This window comes from Pogoniulus pusillus, chromosome Z (assembly GCF_015220805.1).
Source record: "Pogoniulus pusillus isolate bPogPus1 chromosome Z, bPogPus1.pri, whole genome shotgun sequence".
NCBI lineage: Eukaryota > Metazoa > Chordata > Aves > Piciformes > Lybiidae > Pogoniulus > Pogoniulus pusillus.
In genome coordinates this window covers 30733579-30756137 of record NC_087309.1, presented here as the reverse complement: position 1 = coordinate 30756137, position 22559 = coordinate 30733579, and the positions used below count along the sequence as shown (strand labels likewise).

The 22559-nt window shown below is 39.9% G+C and overlaps 1 protein-coding gene across 1 annotated transcript in view; it reads right to left on the bottom strand.

Annotated features, from left to right (window-relative positions):
* Positions 1-358: 358 nt before the first annotated feature.
* MSH3 (mutS homolog 3) overlaps positions 359-22559 on the bottom strand; it is a 140996-nt gene continuing 118795 nt past the window's right edge. Inside the window, exons 21-24 of the mRNA XM_064176566.1 lie at positions 4988-5174; positions 4646-4775; positions 3366-3540; positions 359-1103 (exon numbers count right to left, since the gene is read on the bottom strand). Of these exons, the coding sequence (XP_064032636.1) occupies positions 995-1103; positions 3366-3540; positions 4646-4775; positions 4988-5174 (601 nt within the window). The 3' untranslated portion in view covers positions 359-994. The remainder of the gene's footprint in view (positions 1104-3365; positions 3541-4645; positions 4776-4987; positions 5175-22559) is intronic.

Genomic DNA, 22559 nt, shown 5'->3' with positions numbered 1-22559 from the left:
ACTAGTCCCAGGACCGATCTCTGAAGGACTCCACTTGTCACTGGCCTCCACCTGGACATGGACTCATTGACAGCCACTCTTTGGATGTGGCCATCAAGCCAGCTCTTTATCTATCTCGTGGTCCACCCATCAAACCCATGTTTCACCAGCTTGGAGACCAGGATGTGGTGCTGGACAGTGTCAAAGGCCTTGCTCAGGTCCAGGTAAATCACATCAATTGCCCCTTTCACCTCATAATACTTCAACATTATTTAGGATAAATCCCCAGACTGCCATGGAGGGCCAAATCAGGCAGAAAGCTCAAAGTGAAAAGGAAGCAGACGTGTATGAATGAAAGGAAAACAAAACACAGGCAACATGTGTTTCGTGCTGCTGTTTAGAAAACTACTAACTGCACCATCATCAATCCCAACAGCAGAAATAAAACTCTCCCAATCCAGTCACATAACACAGACTTTCTTAAATTCATTGTGCATATAAAATTTAGGGAGTGTTCTACAAAACCAGTGAATTTTAAATGCATTTATACTAGAACAAAATGAAAAGTCTTTCTGTGGAGTTCATTCTTAACCAGTTACATAGCAGCATAACATAGTCACAACTCAGCTACATTCTCCCAATGCAGAGGAATATGTCTTGAGAAACTGAAGTACTATAAAGGTAAAAGACATCATTTTATTTATAAAAGAGTTACCTCATAATTTACCAACATAATTTCTTGTTTTCTAAAGAAACTAAATCTGATGCCAGCAACACTGCAATTAAGGAAAAGGGTAGAAAACATTTCAGGGGAGCAAAGTAGGGGGGGTGGAAATTGCACAGAGTCAGGAATTTGATGTAGGATATTGTATCACAATGCAGCATCTCATATCTCTCAAACATCAAAAGTCAACTTAACGCTCCTAGAAGAAGTACACCTTGATAGAATCTATTCGTTTCCAGACCTATATTTTTATATCCCCAGTATTTCCTATGTTTAAGCACGATTTCAGGATTAAAAACTGTCCTTTCTTTCATCTTCAGGTTCACACATACTTTTCCATTTTTGCAGTTCCTGAGAATCGTTTATCTCCCATACTTCAGCAAAGGACTTCAGCTCTTTTCTGGCAGGGGGAGGAGGGAGGAGAAGAGAGAGAGAAGAGAAAAAAACCTTCAGTCAAAATACAGGCACATTTTAACATTAAGCACATCAAACTTTGAAAGCCTTACAGTCACATGAAAAATTTTATACTCAGTCAAAAATAGCAGTTTGCATAGCTCGATGCTCAACAGAACAAGGGGACACAGTCTCAAGTTGTGCTGGGGGAGGTATAGGCTGGATGTTAGGAGGAAGTACTTCATGGAGAGAGGATTTGCCATTGGAATGGGCTGCCCAGGGAGGTGGTGGAGTTACCATCCCTGGGGGTGTTCAAGAAAAGACTGGATGAGGCACTTAGTGCCATGGTCTAGTTGACTGGCTAGGGCTGGGGGATAGGTTGGACTGGATGATCTTGGAGGTCTCTTCCAACCTGGTTGATTCTATGATTCTATGGTTATGTGATCTTTAAACAATTAGTTAACATTTTCCAATACATGTATTCCAGCTCTACATAACTAACTTATAGAAGCACTGACAAAACTAAATAAAACACTGAGAAAATCAAGCACCCTCTCCAGTAGTGCCCTGCAGATGGTCTTGGGAAGCCTGCTCCAGCTGATCCACCCCCATTCATGTTCTGGAGCAGCTCAGATGGCAGCAGTATATAGTGCAGTGTTGGGGTGCAGGGTCTTACAGCTTTAGTGCAGGTTGGGTGGAAAAGTCTCATCACAGCTTCTGGTTAAGTATTAATTCTTTCTCACCTTAGGAATACTTTAAAATACGTGTGGCAGCTTACATATTCAAAAGTTGATAAACAGGATACAATTAAATCCTATAAATAAGACTGCCCAGGCAGCCCTCATTCTGCTCCTCTGCAGGCACTGCAAATCAATCTGAACTACATTACTGCATACCGCTTTTATTGCTTATAGCTTTTGTATGCAATTAACTCTCTTTTTAGCAGTAGAGACATGCTAGAACTCCATTTGTGCCCTGTCAAAGTAATATGCTAGCATGATTCTCACAGAACAAAGGAAGACAAACCAAAAGGAGATACTGTATTGTTTGACATCTAAATTTTATTACACAGGAACTCTGGCTTTGCAGCTCATACTCCCACCTTTCTGAACACTATTATTTGCTTGATTTTAGAGGCCTACATATCCTGTAACAACAGAGTTAAGCTATTGCTAGTAATTTCTTGTTTTACTTTTGGCAATTATGGGCCATTGTTTCCATCTCGCATAAGCTACCACATTTATGTGATATATATGACAGTTTATAGGGGAAAATATCTTCAATAGAATGCTTTTATTTGATTTTCCTAAGGGGGAACAAAAACTGGTGTCAAGCACTAAGCACTAACCAATAAGTTTCAAAACAACTGCTCATGACTAAAAATAATTAATACTTAAGATTTTGTCACATGGAATTATTCAGTTTGGATTACTTGTGGTCATCAGACCACAAAGATCTTGATTTATTACATTCCTAAACAGCTATTTGAATTTTGCTGACGGGACTGCCACTGAAAATGATAACAGCAAAACACTCATAGGAAGCAACATGAATAGTAGCACATAGCTGATATCTAAACTGTGCACGTAACAAGTTCTATAAAGATGAAGCTATCAGAGACACACATGGAAATTTCTATGCCAGTCTAACATACAAGCTATGCATGCACTTAATGAATTTATTTTTGTCAGAATAACATTAAAATCCTTGCACTTCCAATAATTTTTTTCCAAAATCATTATAAATACTATATTTTAAGTCAGAGTATTTGTGCTCTCTTCTATACTATAGTATGCAGATACTATTTCAAGTTCCAAAATGAGTAATATACTTTCTAAATGGAACTTATTAATACTTCCACAACCAATGGTAAGAACAGAAATAGGTATTAGAGGATAACTGTATTTCAAATTAATCTTGCTTAAATTATCAAAAAAATGTGCCTGAAAAAATAAATTTGCCAGTATTTGCTGTCAGAAAATAGTGTATTCCTAATGTTACCTCCATGTGCACTGACTTTTCCTCAGTCTTTCTCCAGAAGACAACAATTAACCTGTGATGTAGCAGTTATCCACAAAATTCTAAAGCCCTGTTTGATTTGGATAGCACGACTTTGTACATATTTTTTCTTCCCTAACAGCTAGCAGGATGTCTGAAGTAGCTCTTACAGTTCTTCTTAATGAACGCTGTGTGAAATGCTCTTCAATTCATAGCTGAATTATTACTGGGGGAGGGCGGGGAATCCCAAACCAAACCACAATTGTCTGACCTTTTCATATTCACCACTGTCTCCATCTCCTTTGATTTGTGAGCTGCCTTCTTCAAGATTTCTTCAGGAATATCTGCCAGTTTGGCAACATTTAGCCCATAACTCCTTGCAGACACTCCTTTTGTTATTTGATAAAGAAAGGTGATAAATTCAGGATTCTCTTCTCCTTCAGAATCTAAAAAACATAATCAAATATAGAAAAATTTATTAATAAAATGTAGGAGACCAAAGACTGAAATAGCAAGGACTGGGGTCTCATCATCATCCATGCTTCCTGTGTGAGTTATTCCACTGAAGATACGTGAAAAAAATCTTTCCTTGAGACCACACATTTTACTTGCCTATTATGAGACTGAACAAGCAATCTACAAAGTTATGCATTGTATAGAAAGAGCAAACAGAGATTATTCCCTCTTCCAATTTAAGAACTGAAACCATGAAGTGAAGCTACACGTTGTTTCAAAGCAAATGAGTGGTTGTGGTTCTTCGCACAAAGTAGTGTTAAATTTTGGAGCTCCCTTGACAAAGGATGAAAATGTAAAAGGAACACAAGGATATTCAGGGAAACCAACCAACCTCGTTAAAATGAAATCCACTGAAGATACTAAATCTAGCCCTTGAAGTAAAGGGAATTTGCTATTCCCTAAATAGCAAATGTTTGCAGACAGTGAGATCTTTGAGAGAAAGAGTTACCATATGTTTGATCCTTAATCCCTTCTCCCTAATCCTTTGTGTCTGGCTACTGTGAAAAGTTGGATACTGAGCTGGGTGAATCTTTTATGTGACATAGCTCAGTCACTGTTACATTAAAGAGAAATGGCTGCTGAGTTTTTGGGCACCTCAGAATGTGTGTACAGACTAGTAGGTAGTGAGTTTGGATGTGCCACTTTTACATCAAGCTTTTAAGTAACACAACTTTACATTTTCTCCCTATTATCTACCGTGTCAGAATCATAGAATGATAGAGGTAGGAAGACACCTCCAGAAATCATCAAGTCCAACCTCTCTGCCAAAAGCAGGATCACCTCAGGTAGTCCACACAGGAATAAATCCAGGTGGGTTTTTAAAGTCTCTAGAGGAGGAGACTCCCCAGTCCATCTGGGCAGCCTGTTCCAGTGCTCTATCACCTCCTCCACTGTAAGGAAGTTTCTCATGTTGGGGTAAAATCTTCTATACTCAAGTTTGTATTGATTGTTCCTTGTCTTATTACTGTGCACCACTGTAAAGAGATTGGGGCCCCTCCACTTGATGCCCACCCCTCAGACAAATGATTACTGTACCTTTTAGTTCAGCACTTTCCTCCTCATTCACCAAGAAAGCCATATGGTAATTACCAACTTTTTCTGGATACACGTTCTCTAGCTCACAAACAGAGGGATAGTGAGTGACAAACAGTGTCAGTGACTGCACCTACAATGATGAAACATACAGAGAATAAGGATTGGATTTATTTTCTTTTTCCAAGCACATCAACATAGGACTGGTATCCTTTAACCACATCCCTTTGCTCTGAGTTCAAACATGCCACATTCCTACAAGAAAAAACACCCCATGTCAAAGTCAATCTACCTTAGAATAGGCTAAAAAAGTATTCACAAGGGTGAGTCAGATGGAACACTTACATCTTCAATAAAATGCTCAAGTGTAGCATAAGCAATAGCAATCCCATCGTGTGTGCTAGTTCCTCTTCCTAATTCATCCAAAATCACTAGTGATCTTGAAGTTGCTTTTCTTATTATCTCAGCGGTGTCTGTCAGTTCTTCCATAAAAGTACTTCGGCCTTTGTAAATGTTGTCTGCTGCACCCATTCTGCATGGGGATACAAAACAGATCAGCTTACTAAAATCAAATAAATGCCAGATAACACCGAAAAAAAAAAATGATATGAAACCATTTTGTTACAAATCTCTTGTTCCTGCCCTGAGCAGAGCAGGAAAAAAAGGTGAACATTCAGCCCCCAGAACAAGCTACTGCTCAGAGAGAAAACGCAACAGCAGTGCATGGAGAAGATATGAGGGTATTCTAAACCAATGAAAGGTGCAGAAGGAACTACTCATATACTTCATTAAATAAGGGCTTGGACGCATTTCCTGAGATAACACGGTATACACACTGTATGAGCAGTGGGGAGTAGGTTAGACTGTAGGGACAGCAGAGAATATTCTGAGCCATCAGTAATCTAGCTCCAATGTAAATCCATGGAGAGAAACCTCAGCATCCTATGTCAACTACATGAACTGGGGAAAAAATAGGGAGGTTGTGACAGTTTGGGTGTTCCCTGCCCCCCCACACTTTAGAAATCACCCAGACTAGACTCAGCTGGCTCTGGAAATATGAATGAAACTTATATTTACAGCTGGCACAATATACAAGCAGATATTTACAGCATATACAGTTATAGACAGAAATATACAAGATAAAAGGTAATACAGAAACACAACTCTCCTCCCAGAAACCTGAGTCCTCAGGAGGGGCTCTCTACCACCCCTGCACCTTACCCTCTCAACCTTACTCCAGTCCCAAGGAAGAACAGAGGTTCGGCCAGGGGGTTAGGAAGCAAAGCGGATTAGTCCAGAAATTGAGGGTGAGGTTAGAGAGTAAGATGCATCTCAGCCAGCAGCCAAAGTGAGAGTGGTTATCTATGTTTTTATTTCTTGTTCCTATACATCTCAGCAAGCCTATGAGGGGAGTAGACATCACCACTGTTTTCCTTTCACAGCCTGTAATCTAGTTCTTCTCACAAAAACATTCCAGCCTGCTTCAAACTAGCACAGAGGTAGACAAGGGAGTATTTCTTGTCATGAAAGGCAGCCCTTTCCTTGAGAGGAAATTCAGACCAGTCAGTTCATCAGGAAGATTCCAGCAAGGGCAGCTATGAATTTTTTTTTGTTGTTGTTTAATTCAATTATCTAATTTGTATGTGGGTTTTTTATGTGAGGGATTTTTTAAATTGTTGTTGTTTTTTAACGCAACTGACACCTGAAAGCATCAAATATTATCATCTCCAAGCAGATATAGAGTGGATTATGATGTGATCAGATACTGAGGTTAGTTCCTTCAGGTGGTAACAAAACAACAATTGTTCTTCCCAATTACACAGGTACACAATACAGATACCATGCTTCAACACGATGTGAAGGTAAATGCTTTGTTCCTGATCCTTTTGCACAATTGTGCTTGAACTTACTGGCCTCCGTGTAGGTGAGCTTCTGCTCTACATGCATACACACAAACACAAACACTCCCTCACGTATCATACGAGTCTTTCAGCGCTGTTTCAGATTCAGGCAACCTTCAATATTCAAATTCTATCTCAAATTGTGAAATTGCAGTTCTCATCCCAGAAACCTCTTGGCAATGCCTGCTTTTTCTCCACCCAGCAGCCTTCCTTACTTATTCAATCAACATGCTTTCTACCTTGAAGAAAAGAACACTTACTTTTTCCACATATGCTTTTCAATTACACTAATCATATTACAGTATCACTTCTGAGATAGGTTATTACTAGCAAGCCACTGAGTAGGGCTGTAAAAATGGATTTATTCATTCTCATCAGCCAAAAGCATAGTTACACACAAGCCACAATGATTTCAGGAAAACTGACTCATGGGTTTAGCATATTACATTTTCAAATACAACAGCTGGCCAGAACAGTGTTTAAAGCCAATCAAAACCTTTAAAGAGAATCCCAGTATAGGTTGTTTTCTCTCTATCTTTCTCTGCATCTCTCTCTAATTCCATTACTTACAGAAAAACAAGCAAGATAATCATGATTTTATGACTGTGGAGAGAAACTGACTACAAATACTGAAACCTAGAAGGTTAGATGCAGTACAGCTACCATGTCTTGATACTCTCTGTTACCTACCCTGGAAATCTGGGATGGTGACATGCACAACTCCACGACATGCAAATCTTCAACTGAAAATGAACCAGTTTTGGTTGGAGACGGCCACTGTGCTACCTGAGCAAACTGAGTGTTTTCACTTCATGGAGTTGTGTACACATAAAAATGCAGTAGGTGTGCTCCTGCATACTTTGGAAGAAAGGTGATTTTGCACACAACCTAATTAATCTCCATGTGAATTTGACTGATTTAAACACATAATTCAGAACCATGGGATGTCAGGGGTTGGAAGGGACCCAAAGAGATTATCGAGTCCAACACCCCCTGCCAGAGCAGGACCATACAATCTACCTCAGGTCACAGAAGAATGCACCCAAACAGGCCTTGAAAGTCTCCAGAGAAGGATATTGAGGTCTGTGAAGTTAACATTTTATTAAGCCACTTACTACTGTAATCCTTTTAAATGCTTGCTTAAGAACTATGAACATATTACTGAAGACTTTCTCACAGTGCCGCAGACACTCCCACATCCCTTCCCTAGCTTGGTTCCATCACTGTGTGCTACTGTCAAATAAAACAATCCCCTCTCATTGCAATTTTGCACAGAGAACAATATCATTCAGATCCACTTTTAACACCATCAACTAAACCCACCGGAACAACAAATATTTTTAATGTCCAATTGATCCCTGCCTCCATAATGGGCGACTGTAAACTGACTTCATGAGCCTAGGATTATTAGTTTTACTATTTTACCATTTTTATTTGGATTTTCATTACAGCAACAGCATCTAGTAGGCTGTCTATTCAGCACTGATGACTACACTTTGATTTCTCAGTTCTATTTTTGCCTTGGATTGCGTCATTTCCATAGAGCCCTAAAAATCATTTAGTCATTTTGTTTCTAATTTGAATTCACAAAAATAATTTTTGGAACTTCCTCACTACATGCTCACGATGCAAACACAAATCAGTATTATATTTCTCCAGTTGTTAGTAACAGCTGCAAAATAAGTCTCTCTTTTCAGCATCTTAGAACATGCAAATCTGACTCTGGCTCATCCACAGATTGAAAAAAAAAAAGTGTATTTTTAAATTACATAAACCCTCTTAAATATCATCCTTAGAAAATGGGTAACATTGTTTTTCCTGCCTCTATCCTTGGTACTAGAAGAATCACATCCAGTTTTTGAACTTACATCCCAGAAACAAGTAGGAATAACTGTTTTATGGATGACTGCCATCTATAAATCCAACAGTTAGAACACACCAAGGCACTGGTCCCTAACTATATGGTTTTGCAGTCAAAACACACAATTGCTTAAATGTTTGTTTTTCTTAATAGTTTAAACCAGTTGGAATAAATTCCAGTAAACTTCTACAAGATTCAGTTGCTTAGAATTTACATTCTCATGTAGGTTGCCTCCTAAACATTAAACTTTTTCCTATAGTATTCTGCCCACAAGGAGTGTGTGCAGACATCCAATGTGAAGAGTGTCTCTTTAGGTGCCTGCAAGAGATCCATTGCTTCTCAGCAAATGCAGTCTGGCTGAAGAAACTACTCGTCTCTCTTTGGCAGCCAACCAAATCTCAAACAATTAAAAGCTCTTAATCTTAAAAGGTACAAGACAATTATTATGTAAAGAAAAACGTAATAATTAAGAAGGCATTATCTCTTTTCAGTGGGGGGCTTCAAGCGGTCTATAGCTTCCAAAGAAACAACAGGGAGGCAACATTTTCATAGATTAGTTTTGAGGATCAATTAGATGATATGCAGCAGAAGCTAGCTTCATGTAAACCAGCTAGCACTATTTGCTTAACCTCTACCTGACTCTTTAGAGAAAAAAAAGTACTGACTTCCTTACTCTGAACAAGTAGCATTTGAGTGTCTGGATTTTTAATCTGGTCTCCTGAATCAATACCGAGCAATGTTTTTTTTCAATGCAAGGGAAAAGTATCCTATGATACCTGGGAAGGTATCCTACAATATTTTGTCCTGTGAGTCTCTATAAATGCTAGGATTTTTTGGCGGTGATACAATCTATGGTACCACTAGAACTAATTATAGTAGTTTTCTTCCTTGCATCTCAAGAATTGCTATGTGTTCAGTGTCTATTCAAACTAGCTTTCAATAGACATGAACTAATATTGCTAAACTGTGCATCCCTGAAAGATACCGGCAAATCTGGTGCTCTTGAGTTTTTGATTAGTTGAGATACGTTTGAGGGCTTTGACAGGCATCCACTAAAAATTCAAATGGAAGGAAGAAATTTAGATTGAGGCCAATAAATTCTTCTTGGAGCTCCTTCTCTAAGCATCCTATTATCATTGCACTCAAACCCTCAAAGTGTCTTGATGATTAGCTGTGGTGTAAGAACAACAGAATAACCCAAGACATTGTTTTGGAGCAGAGGGGCCCCCCATGGCAGCAGCCTGATGGAAGCAGCACAGGGGTGAAACTGACAACATGTAGGCTAAACCAGAAATTGTCCTAATATGACAGAAAGCAGCAGGAGAAAAAAAAAAATCTAATTCCCTGGGTACAAAAATTAATCTGAAAACCAGAATATTCTAGTTAAGGCTTTTTCTATGCTACCTTTCCAAAAAAGACATCCAACATACTGTTAATTGGTTTGGTGATAAACTACATGGGCCATGTGTATTTTGTTATTCTTGTACGTTAATATGAATTCCTCACACTGCTTCTGAAAATGACCAAACAGCACAAGAGCTTACAGCAGCAAGAAAAACTACATAGCACAGAATAAATCCTAGAAAAAAAGACTTCAAAACAATTTCTTAAAGCCTTATCTTCCCACACTTGTCAATGTCCTGATGCTATTTATTAATTCCTACTTTGTACAATGCTTAATGCTGAAAAAACTCTGAAATTAAATTTCAAGTTTTTCGATGTAACTTTAAAAACATGCACTTGACTTTAAAAGTTCATCTAAAATACTGGAGAAATGAAACCCAGTGCCTATTACAGAAGAATAAACCTACACACACAGTCCCTACACACTGCCTTTGCCATTTAGGCTTCCAGATATGGTTTGACTTCCCAGGGATCAGAATTGAAGCCAGACTTCAACTCAGAAAGTACTCATAGTTGATTTATTTATTCATCCAGAACAATTAACATTAAAAGAAAATTACTCTCTTCTCTGACAATATCTTAAATGTAAGGTGTAGAACACTACTTTCTCAAAACCTGCAACAAAAAAACCCCATTTCTTCTGTGATTCAAATAGAACACTTTGGAAAACACAAATAAAATAAATTCATAATGTGACTTTACAATACACTTCAACCCTTCACTTACAAAGCCCTTCAAAATGTCATTTCAAAGATCACTGTATTGGAACAGAAGTTATTTAAATTAAAATAACTAGTTTATAAAAAAGATTAGATGGACTTTAGCCTTACAGCATATCCTTTTCCTTGTGTGGGATTGTTTTCTACAATGTCTCTTTGATCAACACTACCTAGATCTTTTTAAAAGATCAAACAACTGTTTTGTACCTTTTTATTTTTTGCACAGAACACTCCTTCCAGGTGAAGCTTCAGGTAGTGTCTGCAGAAGACAGGTGGTCAAAAAACGGTATTAATTCAGGATTATGTCTATGGGAACAGAAAATCATGGTATTGATCCTGACTAGAATGGAAGAACACAGAGCAATTTCATTCCCACACTTAAGATAAACCTACCATCAAACAGGGTTATCGACTGTTGATTAGGACACTAGCAAACAGCATTTACTGAGATTTTGCAGGCTGAATTTAAAAACAAATTGGGCTGCCACAAAAAAGAAACACAGCATTCCAAATGGTGGACCAACTACTGCATGTTCTCTCCTACTGTGGTCCCAAGAATCCAAATCATAGAATCAATCAGGTTGGAAGACATCACCCAAGATCATCCAGTCCAACCTAGCACCCAGCCCTACCCAATCAACTACACCATGGCACTAAGTGTTTCTGTTCCTGAACACCTCCAGGGACAGCGACTCCACCACCTTCCTAGGCAGCTCATTCCAATGGCAAATCACTGTCTCTAGGAAGAACTTTCTCCTAACATCCAGCCTATACCTCCCCCAGAGCAACTTGAGACTGTGTCCCCTTGTTCTGTTGCTGGTTGCCTGGGAGAAGAGATCAACCCCCACTTGGATACAGCCTCCTTTCAGGTAGACAGCAATCAGGTCACCCCTGAGCCTCCTGCAGGCTAAACAACTCCAGCTCCCTCAGCTTCTCCACATACGGTTTGTGTTCCAGGCCCCTCACCAGCTTTGTTGCCCTTCTCTGGACACGTTCCAGCACCTCAACATCTTTCTTGAATTGAGGGGCCCAGAACTGGACACAGGACTCAAGGTGTGGCCTGACCAGTGCTGAGTACAGGGGAATAATCCCCCTTGTCCCACTGGCCACACTGTTCCTTATGCATGTCAGGATGCCACTGGCACTGATATTGAACAGGACTGGGCCCAGCACTGATCCCTGGGAACACCACTAGTGACTGGCTGCCAACTGGATGTGGCACCATTCACCACCACTCTCTGAGCCCAGCCTTCCAGCCAGTTCTTGACCTGTATCAGAGTGAATCTGTCCAAACCATGAGCTGCCAGCTTGGCCAGGAGCTTGTTGTGGCAGACACTGTCAAAGGCTTTGCTGAAGTCCAGGAAGACTACATCCACAGCCTTCCCCACATTCACCAGGCAGGTAACCTGATCATAAAAGGAGATCAGGTTGGTGAGGCAGGACCTGCCCTTCCTAAACCCATGCTGGCTGGGCCTGATCCCTTGGCCATCCTGTAGGTGCTTTGTGATGGCACTCAAGATGACCTGTTCCATGACCTTGCCTGGCACTGAGGTCAGGCTGACAGCTCTGTAGTTTTCTAATTCCACCATTCAGCCCTTCTTGTGAATGGGTATCACATTGGCCAGCTTCCAGTCTTTGGGGACCTCTCCAGTGAGCCAGGACTGTTAACAAATGATGGAGAGTGGCTTGGCCAGCTCAGCTGCCAGCTCTCTCAGCACCCTAGGATGGATCCCACCTGGTCCCATGGACTTGTGAGGATCCAAGTGACTCAGCAGTTCCCTTACTTCTTCCTCATGGATTAGAGGGGGACTATATTGGTCCCTGACTCCATCTGCCACTTCAGGAGTTCAGTTGTCCTGGAGACAACCTGTCCCACTATTGAAGATTGAGGCAAAGAAGGTGTTAAGTACCTCTACCTTTTCCTCATCCTTTCTCACTATATTCCCCTCTCTATTTAACAATAACTGGAGGTTGTCCTTGGCCCTTCTCTTGCCATTCATATATTTATAGAAACATTTGTTATTCTCCTTAACAGCGGTGGCCAGCTTAAGTTCTAAATCGGCTTTTGCCTCTCTAATTATTTTCCTACAAGACCTAGCAACATCCTTGAACTCTTCCTGGAAAACCTTCCCTTTTTTCCAAAGGCGATATACTCTCTTTTTTATCTTTAATTCCTTTAGCAGCTCCCTGCCCATCCAGTCTGGCTTCTGGCACAATGGCACAGCTGCTCCTGTGCCTTTAGGAGTTCCTTCTTGCAGTAGGTCCAACCTTCCTGGACTCCTTTGTTTTTAAGGGCTGTTTCCCAAAGAACTTTCCAAGTTAGTTCCTTAAATAGGCTGAAGTCTGCCCTTCGGAAGTCCAGGGTGGAGGTTCTGGTGATGCCCCTCCTGGTTTCTCCGTATTCTTAAAACTCTATAATTTCATGGTCACTGGACCCCGGGCAGCCTCCGACCACCACATCCTCTACCAGCCCCTCTCTATTTGTGAGCAGCAGGTCAAGCAGGGCTGCAATCCTGGTAGGCTCACGTAACAGCTGAGATAAGAAGTTGTCCTCCACATACTCTAGGAACCTTCCAGACTGCCTCTTCTTCGCAGTATTAAAGTCCCAGCAGATGTCTGTCAGGTTAAAGTTGCCCACAAGAACAAGGGCAGGTGATCTTGGGGCAGCCTCCAGTTGCTTAAAGAGTAATAAATCAACCTCTTCTTCCTGGTTGGGTGGTCTATACTCTAACCAGGGTATCAGCCCTGTTGGCCTTCCCCTTAATTCTCACCCATAGGGACTCAACTTGATCTTCCTTAATGTACCTCCATGACATCCAGAGCATACCTAACATACAGAGCCACTCCTCCACTCCTTCTCCCTTGCCTGTCTCTCCTGAAGAGTCTGTAGCCTTTGGATATATCACTGCAATTGTGACTCGTCCCACCATGTTTCTGTGAAACATCGTAGGTTTCCTCTTGTACCAAGGCTTCCAGCTCCTCTTGTTTGTTACCCATGCTGCATGCATTAGTGTAAATACACTTCAGCTGGGCTGCTGCTTTTATCCCTTTCTCTGGCCTACCACCCTCAGCTTCCTTCGGTTTATCTCTAGTGCTGTCGTGTTTCACCCCCTCCTCCTTCCAGCCTAATTTAAAGCCTTTTCAACAAGCCCAGCCAGCTCATGTGCCAGGATCTTCCTCGCCCTCTGAATCAGCTGTACCCCATCTGTTGCTTGCAGACCCAGGGTCATATAAAGTTCCCCAAGATCAAAGAATCTCCTATTTTGTTGGTGGCACCAGCCTGTGAGCCACTTGTTAATCAAGTACAATTTCCTATTCCTCTCTGCATTTTAACCTGTGACTAAGGGTAGAGATTAAAAGGTTACCTGTGCTCTTGCTCCCCTGACTGCTTTTCCCAGCACCATGAAGTACCTTTCGATAGCTTTTAGACCTCTGTTATCAACCTCATCATTTGCTGCCTGTATAACTAACAAGGGATAGTAATCAGAGGGCTGCACTGCAAGTAGACAGCCTTCTGGTAACATCCCTGGCCTAGGCCCCAGGGAGGCAGCAGACTTCCCTGTGGCAGGAATCTTTAACAAATGTCTTTAACAAGAAGAGACGTTCAGTTTTGCCTGCAGTAGAGATTTGAAACCCTGTGTATTTCAGAAACACGATTGATGCTAATAAGAATTTCAAAATAGTTAGTACAAAAGTAGCCCAACTGCTGGCTACTTTCCACATACCATGAAAATGCATCAAGCAGTTTTGTAGAAGATAGCATCTGCAAATTTGTAACAGTTCACTGGCAAGAAACTAATGCTTCACACTCCCCCACAGAGTACTGCAAAAATCATTTACTTCATTTCCATCAAGCTCTTAGTGATTCAAACCCAAAATTGACAGTAAGAAAAATAATTTACTGAAACTGGTAATAAATGGGAAAAAAAGAAAACAAACAAACAAAAAAAAATCACAAACAACTCTTATTGTAAGTATACCAGAAAGCACACTTATTTGGTTGGTTTTTCCATGACTGATGGGCAACACCTAAGAGGTAAACATGTGCAAAGTTATGTGGATGACAATAGAAAGCCAAAAGATGCTCAGTGACACTAACCTGTTTACAGTCAACATGCACACATGTGCTCAACCATTTTACAACTGTTTCTTTTGAAATTCGACATGAAGAATTACTGATGGTATGTTACCCAGTTTAAAAGAGCAGTTGCTGAAAAGCCTGACAGAAGTCTTTACACATTAAATTTACAATATTGTGTGTTGTAAATGACTGTAGAGAAATGACACTCACAGTCACTTAGAAATAAAAAGAAAACCCTAAGACTGCATTATTCTGTAAAGGACGTCCAAAGCAATTACAATACTCAGTCCGGAGCAAATTTAATCATCGATCTCATAGTGATTTTTGCCCCTCCCCCTTCTCTCTCCCCATATCACTAGGTAATTAAAATAGGCAGAAAAAATAATCACTTAAATCCTCATTACCATATAGACTTGGCCAACAGAGGCCTGCTGCACAAACAAGCACTCAATTATATTAAAAAAAACGTATCTAACAGGATTAGCTTTCAAGATGTGAACTGCACTGATTTTTTGCTGAAAGCCAGAGGAAAGAAAAACGTTCATGGATTGCAGTGAACATTCAATATTTTAACAGCTTCACCTCAAGTGTCAAAACAGGTAGGACTGAGTTCAGAGGACAAGACAGCAGTATACTCAACACAATCACTGAGTGACAAGAAGGTCCCAATACTGTCTCATTCCTAATGCTTTATCACGCATCAGAAATCCTGTTTTTTCTTTCAAAACCTTGTGTTACATTACCTAGTGAAAACCACTCGAAAAACTTGTTTTCAGAAATTCAGCAGATAACCTCAGAAACATGAGAACTCCTTAAAAATGCTTGTTGCATCACACAGGGCAAATGCATCACTTGTTAAAACAATCTTGTATTTCTTGCAATTCTACAATTTTCCATGGTATTTTGAACCTGGACTGACCTGAGTCTTCATTCTATTTTCTCTGTCCTTCATTACTTAACAATCCTGCAGCAGCTGGCTGTCAGGATGTGAGAGCTGAGCACTCAGAGCAGCGAGCTGCCTGGTAGCAGAAACAGAACATAATAGCAAGAGGTTCAATTTTGCAATGCAGACATGCAAAAGACACTGTACACATACCATATCAATGGATTGCTTTCCACAGGTCCATTAGCTTTTACATTTATTAAAACACAGAACAAACCATTTCTTTTTCTCACCCTCAGTGAGAAACCTATGATGTGCTCCTGTACAGAAATATCAAACTTGAGACTTCTACTGCAGCTTCACCTTCTGGCCAAGAGATACACCAGTCAATAGCGCAAGGCCAGTATTAGAGGAAGACTACGAAGGCTCCATTAAGCAATTGAGGCTCCAAACACATGCTTTTACTCTTGATTTCTCTGAAGGAAACCATTAACACTGTACAAATGTTATTGATGGTCAAGACAAAGAAAATTAAGAATACAATAATTCTGCCGCAGAATAAATTATAAACATAGACATTCAAATTAGAGTGATTATTTGCAAGCTATCAATATTATCCTGAAGAAGCTGAAAAAAATGAAAAGGACAAAACCAACTCTAAAATAGGAATACATTTACTACTCTTGGATTCCAGTGAGGCAACTCAAGGTAATTAAGTTAATGTGCATATATAGCTGAAGGATTGAGGCCACAGGGGATTAAAAAGCAGAAGCTATAGCAACAGACTAGGGACAATAGCTGAAGCATTCAGCACAAGTGAACTTTTCCCCTTTAAACCTACGGACATTACAAAAAATCCAATTCAAATTGTGATTAGGTTAAATCACAGTATGGAAGAGTTTTAGAAAGGTAAATACTGCTCAATGCAAGAGTTTCAACTTTACTATAAAATAGTTTGCCAGCTTCACAGGCAAATTTTCTCTGCCTCTCTAATATACCATTATGGAGAAAGCCTTTTAATACTTCTCAGGAATACTGCAATATGTGGGAGAAATTGGTTTATAAATCTCACTGTATATATATAAACTGTCTTCTATTGACTTAAATGAATTATCAAGCCTGATTTAACCCCTGCAAACAAAACAGTTGTTTGCATATATGGTTTTATCAAATGCCACTTACATAAACTAAAGAATTTTAACTACTATTACTGTATATGCAATATGACTTAACACTACAAATGCACGTTAGTATGAAATTAACAGACATGACATTAAATTAGCTATATTTAGTCATATCATAGGTTAATTTCTTCAGAGCTACAGAATACTCAGATAAGATTACATTTCAAATGTACTATACATCGAAGACATAACCCTTCCAGAAACCCCAAACAAAATTACTTTTGATTTGACAACATTAATCAACCTTTACATACTCTTTTCTTTTTCAAATAGAACATCTCCATTTGATAAAAAAAAAAAAGTTGCAATGAATTTAATACACCATTCCTTTTTTTGTCCATGAAAGGTGGGAATAATTTGCCCCAGAGATGTGATTATATGACTATAATCATGAAAAGCTTAAGTATTTTTTGTTATTCTGGCAATAACACAAATACAATTAAGGAAGAACAAAATCAAACAAATTACTATGCCACAAAGAAGTAATATTCCTGAAAATTACTTTTGCATTCTTGACATGTAGCAAGTTCTGTTTGACTGTCTTTGCTGCTTTGTAGCAAAAGAAATACTACTTGTTTAGCACATCAGTATATAATCTTCTCATGTGGACTTGTCAGTCACTTGGGAATGCTTTGTACGACTGCTTCCCTGCACAACACATGTATTAATGTGTATGGCAAAAACAGCATTACAGTGTGAAAAGTACCTTTGGTTTCAAATTTTCTGGCCCTTATTTTTCAGAACCTAAGCACACAGGCAAATTGAGAGGATCGAAATTCAAAACCATTTAAAAGACTTAAATTGAAACATTGATTTTGAGGTAGCATAACTACAATAAAAACACCCAAAACCAAAAGCCATCAAACACCCACACAAAACACAAGAAAACCCACCCAAAAACGCCACCAAAAAAATAAAAAAGGTCTAGCAATGTGTCAGCTGAAGCTCTTGCCAAAACCAAGTAATGTACAGACAAGTAGCTCTGCTGAGATGAACTCCTCCACAGTTTCTATTCAGCACTCAATCTCCTGGTGATTTCTGTTACACAGGACGCCTGCAGACTGTGCTGCCAAACACTGCTGTCACCTCAAGACTAGAATTTTACACCCTAGATTTTTATTATAAAGGTAAGGAAGAAGCTGAGTAGCTGAATCTTCCTGTCAGGTTTTGTGATTTAGCTGATAATTCTGGGACAGACAGGAAGATTCATCTTTGAAGTCCTATCCTTTACATCTCAAAGTCAATCAAGCTTAATCAAATAATAAATGTAAGCGCATAATTTTTTGGTTTGGTAATTGGTCTTTTGATCAGTTAAGAACAAAGTTTGCATGTGATATATAAATGAGAGGATGCATATTTTTTCTGGCCAAATACTGAAGAATTTGTCACATCAGACAATAACCCCTTATTGTGAATGTGCAAAACCTAAGCCAATCCAGACAAACGATGTGACTAATTCTGGAGTTCGTGGCCACTGCGAGAATTCCAGAGGAGGCACAGAAAAGCTGAAAGGGTAATGATGCAGGAACTTCAAGGAACAGTTTTGCAGTGGATTTTTCTAGAAAGTCATTATTATGTAATCTCTCATGTAAAATTCCAAGAGTAGTGTATTTGATTTAAGATTTAGTACAAAACAAAAATCAGTGTAGACCTCTGTAAGAGGTGAGGAGTATTACCATCATATTCTACTCATAAAGGATTAAGAATAATATGTGACAGGTCTACTTAAGACATAAAGGCGCTTCTAGTCTTTCCAGCACACTAGTAACCATTTTTAAATCTTATCAGCATGCTGCCCCCTCAGCAATCGAGGTTAAATACACAGAGTAGCTTTAGATGAAGGATGTCTGATTCTTTATCATGTTTAGTGAAATCACTGTGTAGGAAGAGACTTCTGCCCAAACGTTTGCAAGTGCTAACACAGTAATTGCTTTCTGTCATGATTTTTAATTCTACTAAAATATGTACATTTTATCCAGTTGAGAACAAAAAAAAAGTTTGTCTATAGAGAAAGTAGTGAAGTTTGTCTAGTAGTTTCTTTCAGCTCCACACACACATTCCTGAAAAAAAATAAATTGTAATACAAGTTTGTCGTGTTGTCAGAGTTAAATAACTGTTAAAGCACAGGGAGGTAACATCCACAACGTATCTACAGCAAGACTCAACTTTTTTGAAAGTCAGTTCCACCATTTAGTGATCAGACAATCAGACATGCTGAATAAAACACAAAGAAGAAAGCATTATAGCATGTTTGATGCACGGCCTTTAAAGAAATGAAAACTGATATGGGTTGAGTTCCCTTCAGTTTCTCACTTAACTTTCAAGAAATCCTTTATCCCTGGATGAGGCTCTTAGTGCCAAGGTCTAGTTGACTGGATAGGGCTGGGTGCTAGGTTGGACTGGATGATCTCAGAGGTCTCTTCCAACCTGGTTGATTCTATGAACTAAATGATACTCTAAGGCTTAACAGCATTTTTTTACAGATTATTTTATCTTCTATACCATGCCAAAACAGGGTCATCTTTAGGGACCTTAAAACAACTTCCAGTCTTCCTAAAGCTCCTTTGTAATAAATATAAATATCTCCTACACCTAGTCACAGTTCTGCCTTTGTATATGCGCAGGAACAAAGCTGTATTTCTACATGGGAGAGCAATACGTCAGTCAGAATGACTTCAGTTTGTTTTTCCACTCTGACAAAGGAATGGCCATGCTTTGCTGTGCATAGTAAGAGAACTTGACAGAAGGACTGTATTACTTGCACTCCCCGACTCCTCTGCACCTCAAGTTTGTGCCCTGCAGCTGGTCATCATGCCATATACAATAAGAGGCCTTGTGCCTTCTGAGAACAAGGAAAACAAAAAGCAGAAATAAAAAAAACCAGGATACATCAGTGGGGAAAAAACCTCTTGCACAGATCCTGCAGGAGCAGACACCAGCAGCCCTTGTAGGTGTTAATGGGAAACAGGCCAAGGGCTCCATGATTCCCACTTCTTGCACAGTCACACACTTTCCCCTACTTTCTGGCCCATAAATTCTCATTCAATTGACAAGAATCAAAGCAGAGAAATAATACAGGTGATAGGATTGGTGACAGCAGTTTTAACTCAAACACAAAGCATTACTTTGGGATACATAAATGCTCTTTCCTCTTCCATCTTCATAGAATCATAGAATGTAGAATGTCAAGGGCTGGAAGGGACCTTGAGGGATCATCAGGTCCAGCCCCCCTGCCAGAGCAGGATCACCTAGAGCAGATGACACTGGAACACATCCAGATGGTTCTTGAATATCTCCAGAGAGGAAGACTCCACAACCTGCCTGGGCATCTGCTTCTAGTGCTCTGTCACCCTCACAGTGAAAAATTTCCTTCCTCAGGTTCACATGGAACATCCTATGCCTAGCTTCCACCCATTGGCCCTTGCGCTGTCACTGGGCACCACCGAGAAAAGGCTGGCTCCACCCTCCTGGCACTCACCCTTTACATACTTATATATGCATGAGGTCACCCTTCAGTCGTCTCCTCTCCAAGCTAAAAATCCCCAGCTCCTTCAGTCTCTCCTCCTAAGGAAGATGTTCGACTTCCTTAATCATTTTTGTGGCTCATGGACCCAATTGCACATGACTGACACAAGTCTTTTCTGCTCACAGGACAGAAATGATGAGTGTCAGTCACATCAGTTAAGCAAGATATTCAATATCTTTTTCAATCAAGCTCTCTCCCATGTAAGTGTGCAACACTCACAAACTTAGGTGCAGTGGCCAGATCCAAGCTTTGGGGATCCAGAACCAGTTAAAATACTACCTGATCTGTAGCAGAGCAAGCACTGACCAGCAGCAAGGGAAGTACAGCCACCAGCTGGTAGAACAGCATGATGCATTGAGCTACCCACTTAAAAGCACTCTGTGACCCTTTTTGTCTTGGCCTTTAAAGTAGCTTCATACTGACAAAAAGAGACTTAACTGCATCAGTGTCACCATGGTAAATCAGGCATACATGTAAATAATGTCAATTCTTCTTTAAATTAATAACATGACTGGCTAACTTGTGCAAAGAAAAATATTCATGGTCCACCTTGTCCAAAGAACTGAGAATACAGAAGGAGCTTACTTTCCTTCCACCTATTTGGTTCCTTAGAACGATAAAAAGGGTCATATGGGTAGGCCCTACTGGGTGCATCTGAGACAAAATGCCACTCCTCCACTAGAAAGCAGGCTCATCTGAGATAAAAAAAGCCGTGCTTGGGTGGTGTGCTAGTCTGTGTCTAGATGTGCTAGATGGCTGGTGCCTTGAACACTGACATTCCTATGCCAAACTGAGTAATGTATGTAACTTTGATGTCTTTTCAAGGACAGACATAGCCTATTCTTAGTTGTTTTGCTAGACTCTAGAAAGACTAGGCAGGTGACAGGGTGAGTTGAGTCCCCTAAAAGATCACCAGATGAACCCTCTGCGAGGACATAGCTGATACTCACATAAGTAGTCCTCAAATGCAATTTGCAGTAGCAGGAGGGGATCTTAGGTCAGCAACTCTCTTGGTATCACCATTTTCCCTTGTAGCAATCACAATTACTACCCTTTACTGAAGTGATTCATCAACTCAGAATCACCACTCCTTGGAGACGTACATGCCTGGAACTGGATCTTTGCTGCTGGACTTGAAATAAAATGACCCAATGGTGCATGGAACAAAACTCATTATTTCAGTATTGGATGAGGCTCATACCTTTTGTTCTACGTAAAAAACATCCTTTCCTTTTCTTTCCTCTGCTTTCTCCCTCTCCTTATAGAGCCAAAAGCTGAAAGCACTTTCAAATATATCCTCAAGAAGCACAGCTTGAATCTGATGCTCTTTCCATTTTTACATCTGGGAATGAAAGCAGACCACATGCATGCCAGGGACATGTGGAAGTACCCCAGCAGGACACATCTTCTTCTGAATCAATCAGAAGCATGAGGTCACTGCATGATGACAATAGCTTGAAGTCACAAGGTCTAATTTGCAAGGCTCTGCAACTACATGTAAGGATCAGCTGCCTGAAGACTTCTACGTTCTGTTCTTAGCTGAATGTGCAACTACTGTGACAAGTTCCAAATCATTGTACAAAGACAGACAGACAAGAAAATACCAAAACATCCATGTAATTTCTGCTCTGGAACAGAGAAATCTAGGATCCCACTTGTAGCCATATTTACCTGGCAGACCTGTATATAGCCAGGTAATACAAACCAGAACAAAACTGTCCTTCACCAAACAAGGTAAGCAAGCATCATTTTTTTTTCCCACAGTGTTTTGAGATAGTCAGTGGAATATGAACTGTGTATCTCCCAACTACAGACTCAGAAATGAGTTAGAAACACATTGTTAAAATCTGTGACAAGGCTAAAACGCCAGATAAAGTTCTGTACACATGAACACAGATCATGTCATGTGCAGCAACTGTACTGAAACCACTGGCTTAAAGTGTAGGCAACTGCATGTCTTATGTCTTACACAAAGCATCATGTCATGTGCAGCAACTGTACTGAAACCACTGGCTTAAAGTGTAGGCAACTGCATGTCTTATGTCTTACACAAAGCAAAAGAATTAAGCTGCTGCTTACGTAAGTCATCTACCACTATCATCTGTTAACCTGTACTGCCAACCTCCTCCATCTCTCTGTTTTCTTAAGACACCAACTTAGGCAACTCAAACTATCTTTTTGCCATCACAAGAACTCAAGAGATGCTACAAATCTGCAAACAAAAAGTTAACTCTTTAGAGAGAGTGCATGAGAGGATAATCTACATGAGTCTTATGGATGCTTCTATTTATTCCTTTAACTTTTTAGGCACATGGCATGTAACCTGCAAGAGACAGTTTTCAAGTGCAGCTGAAGTGC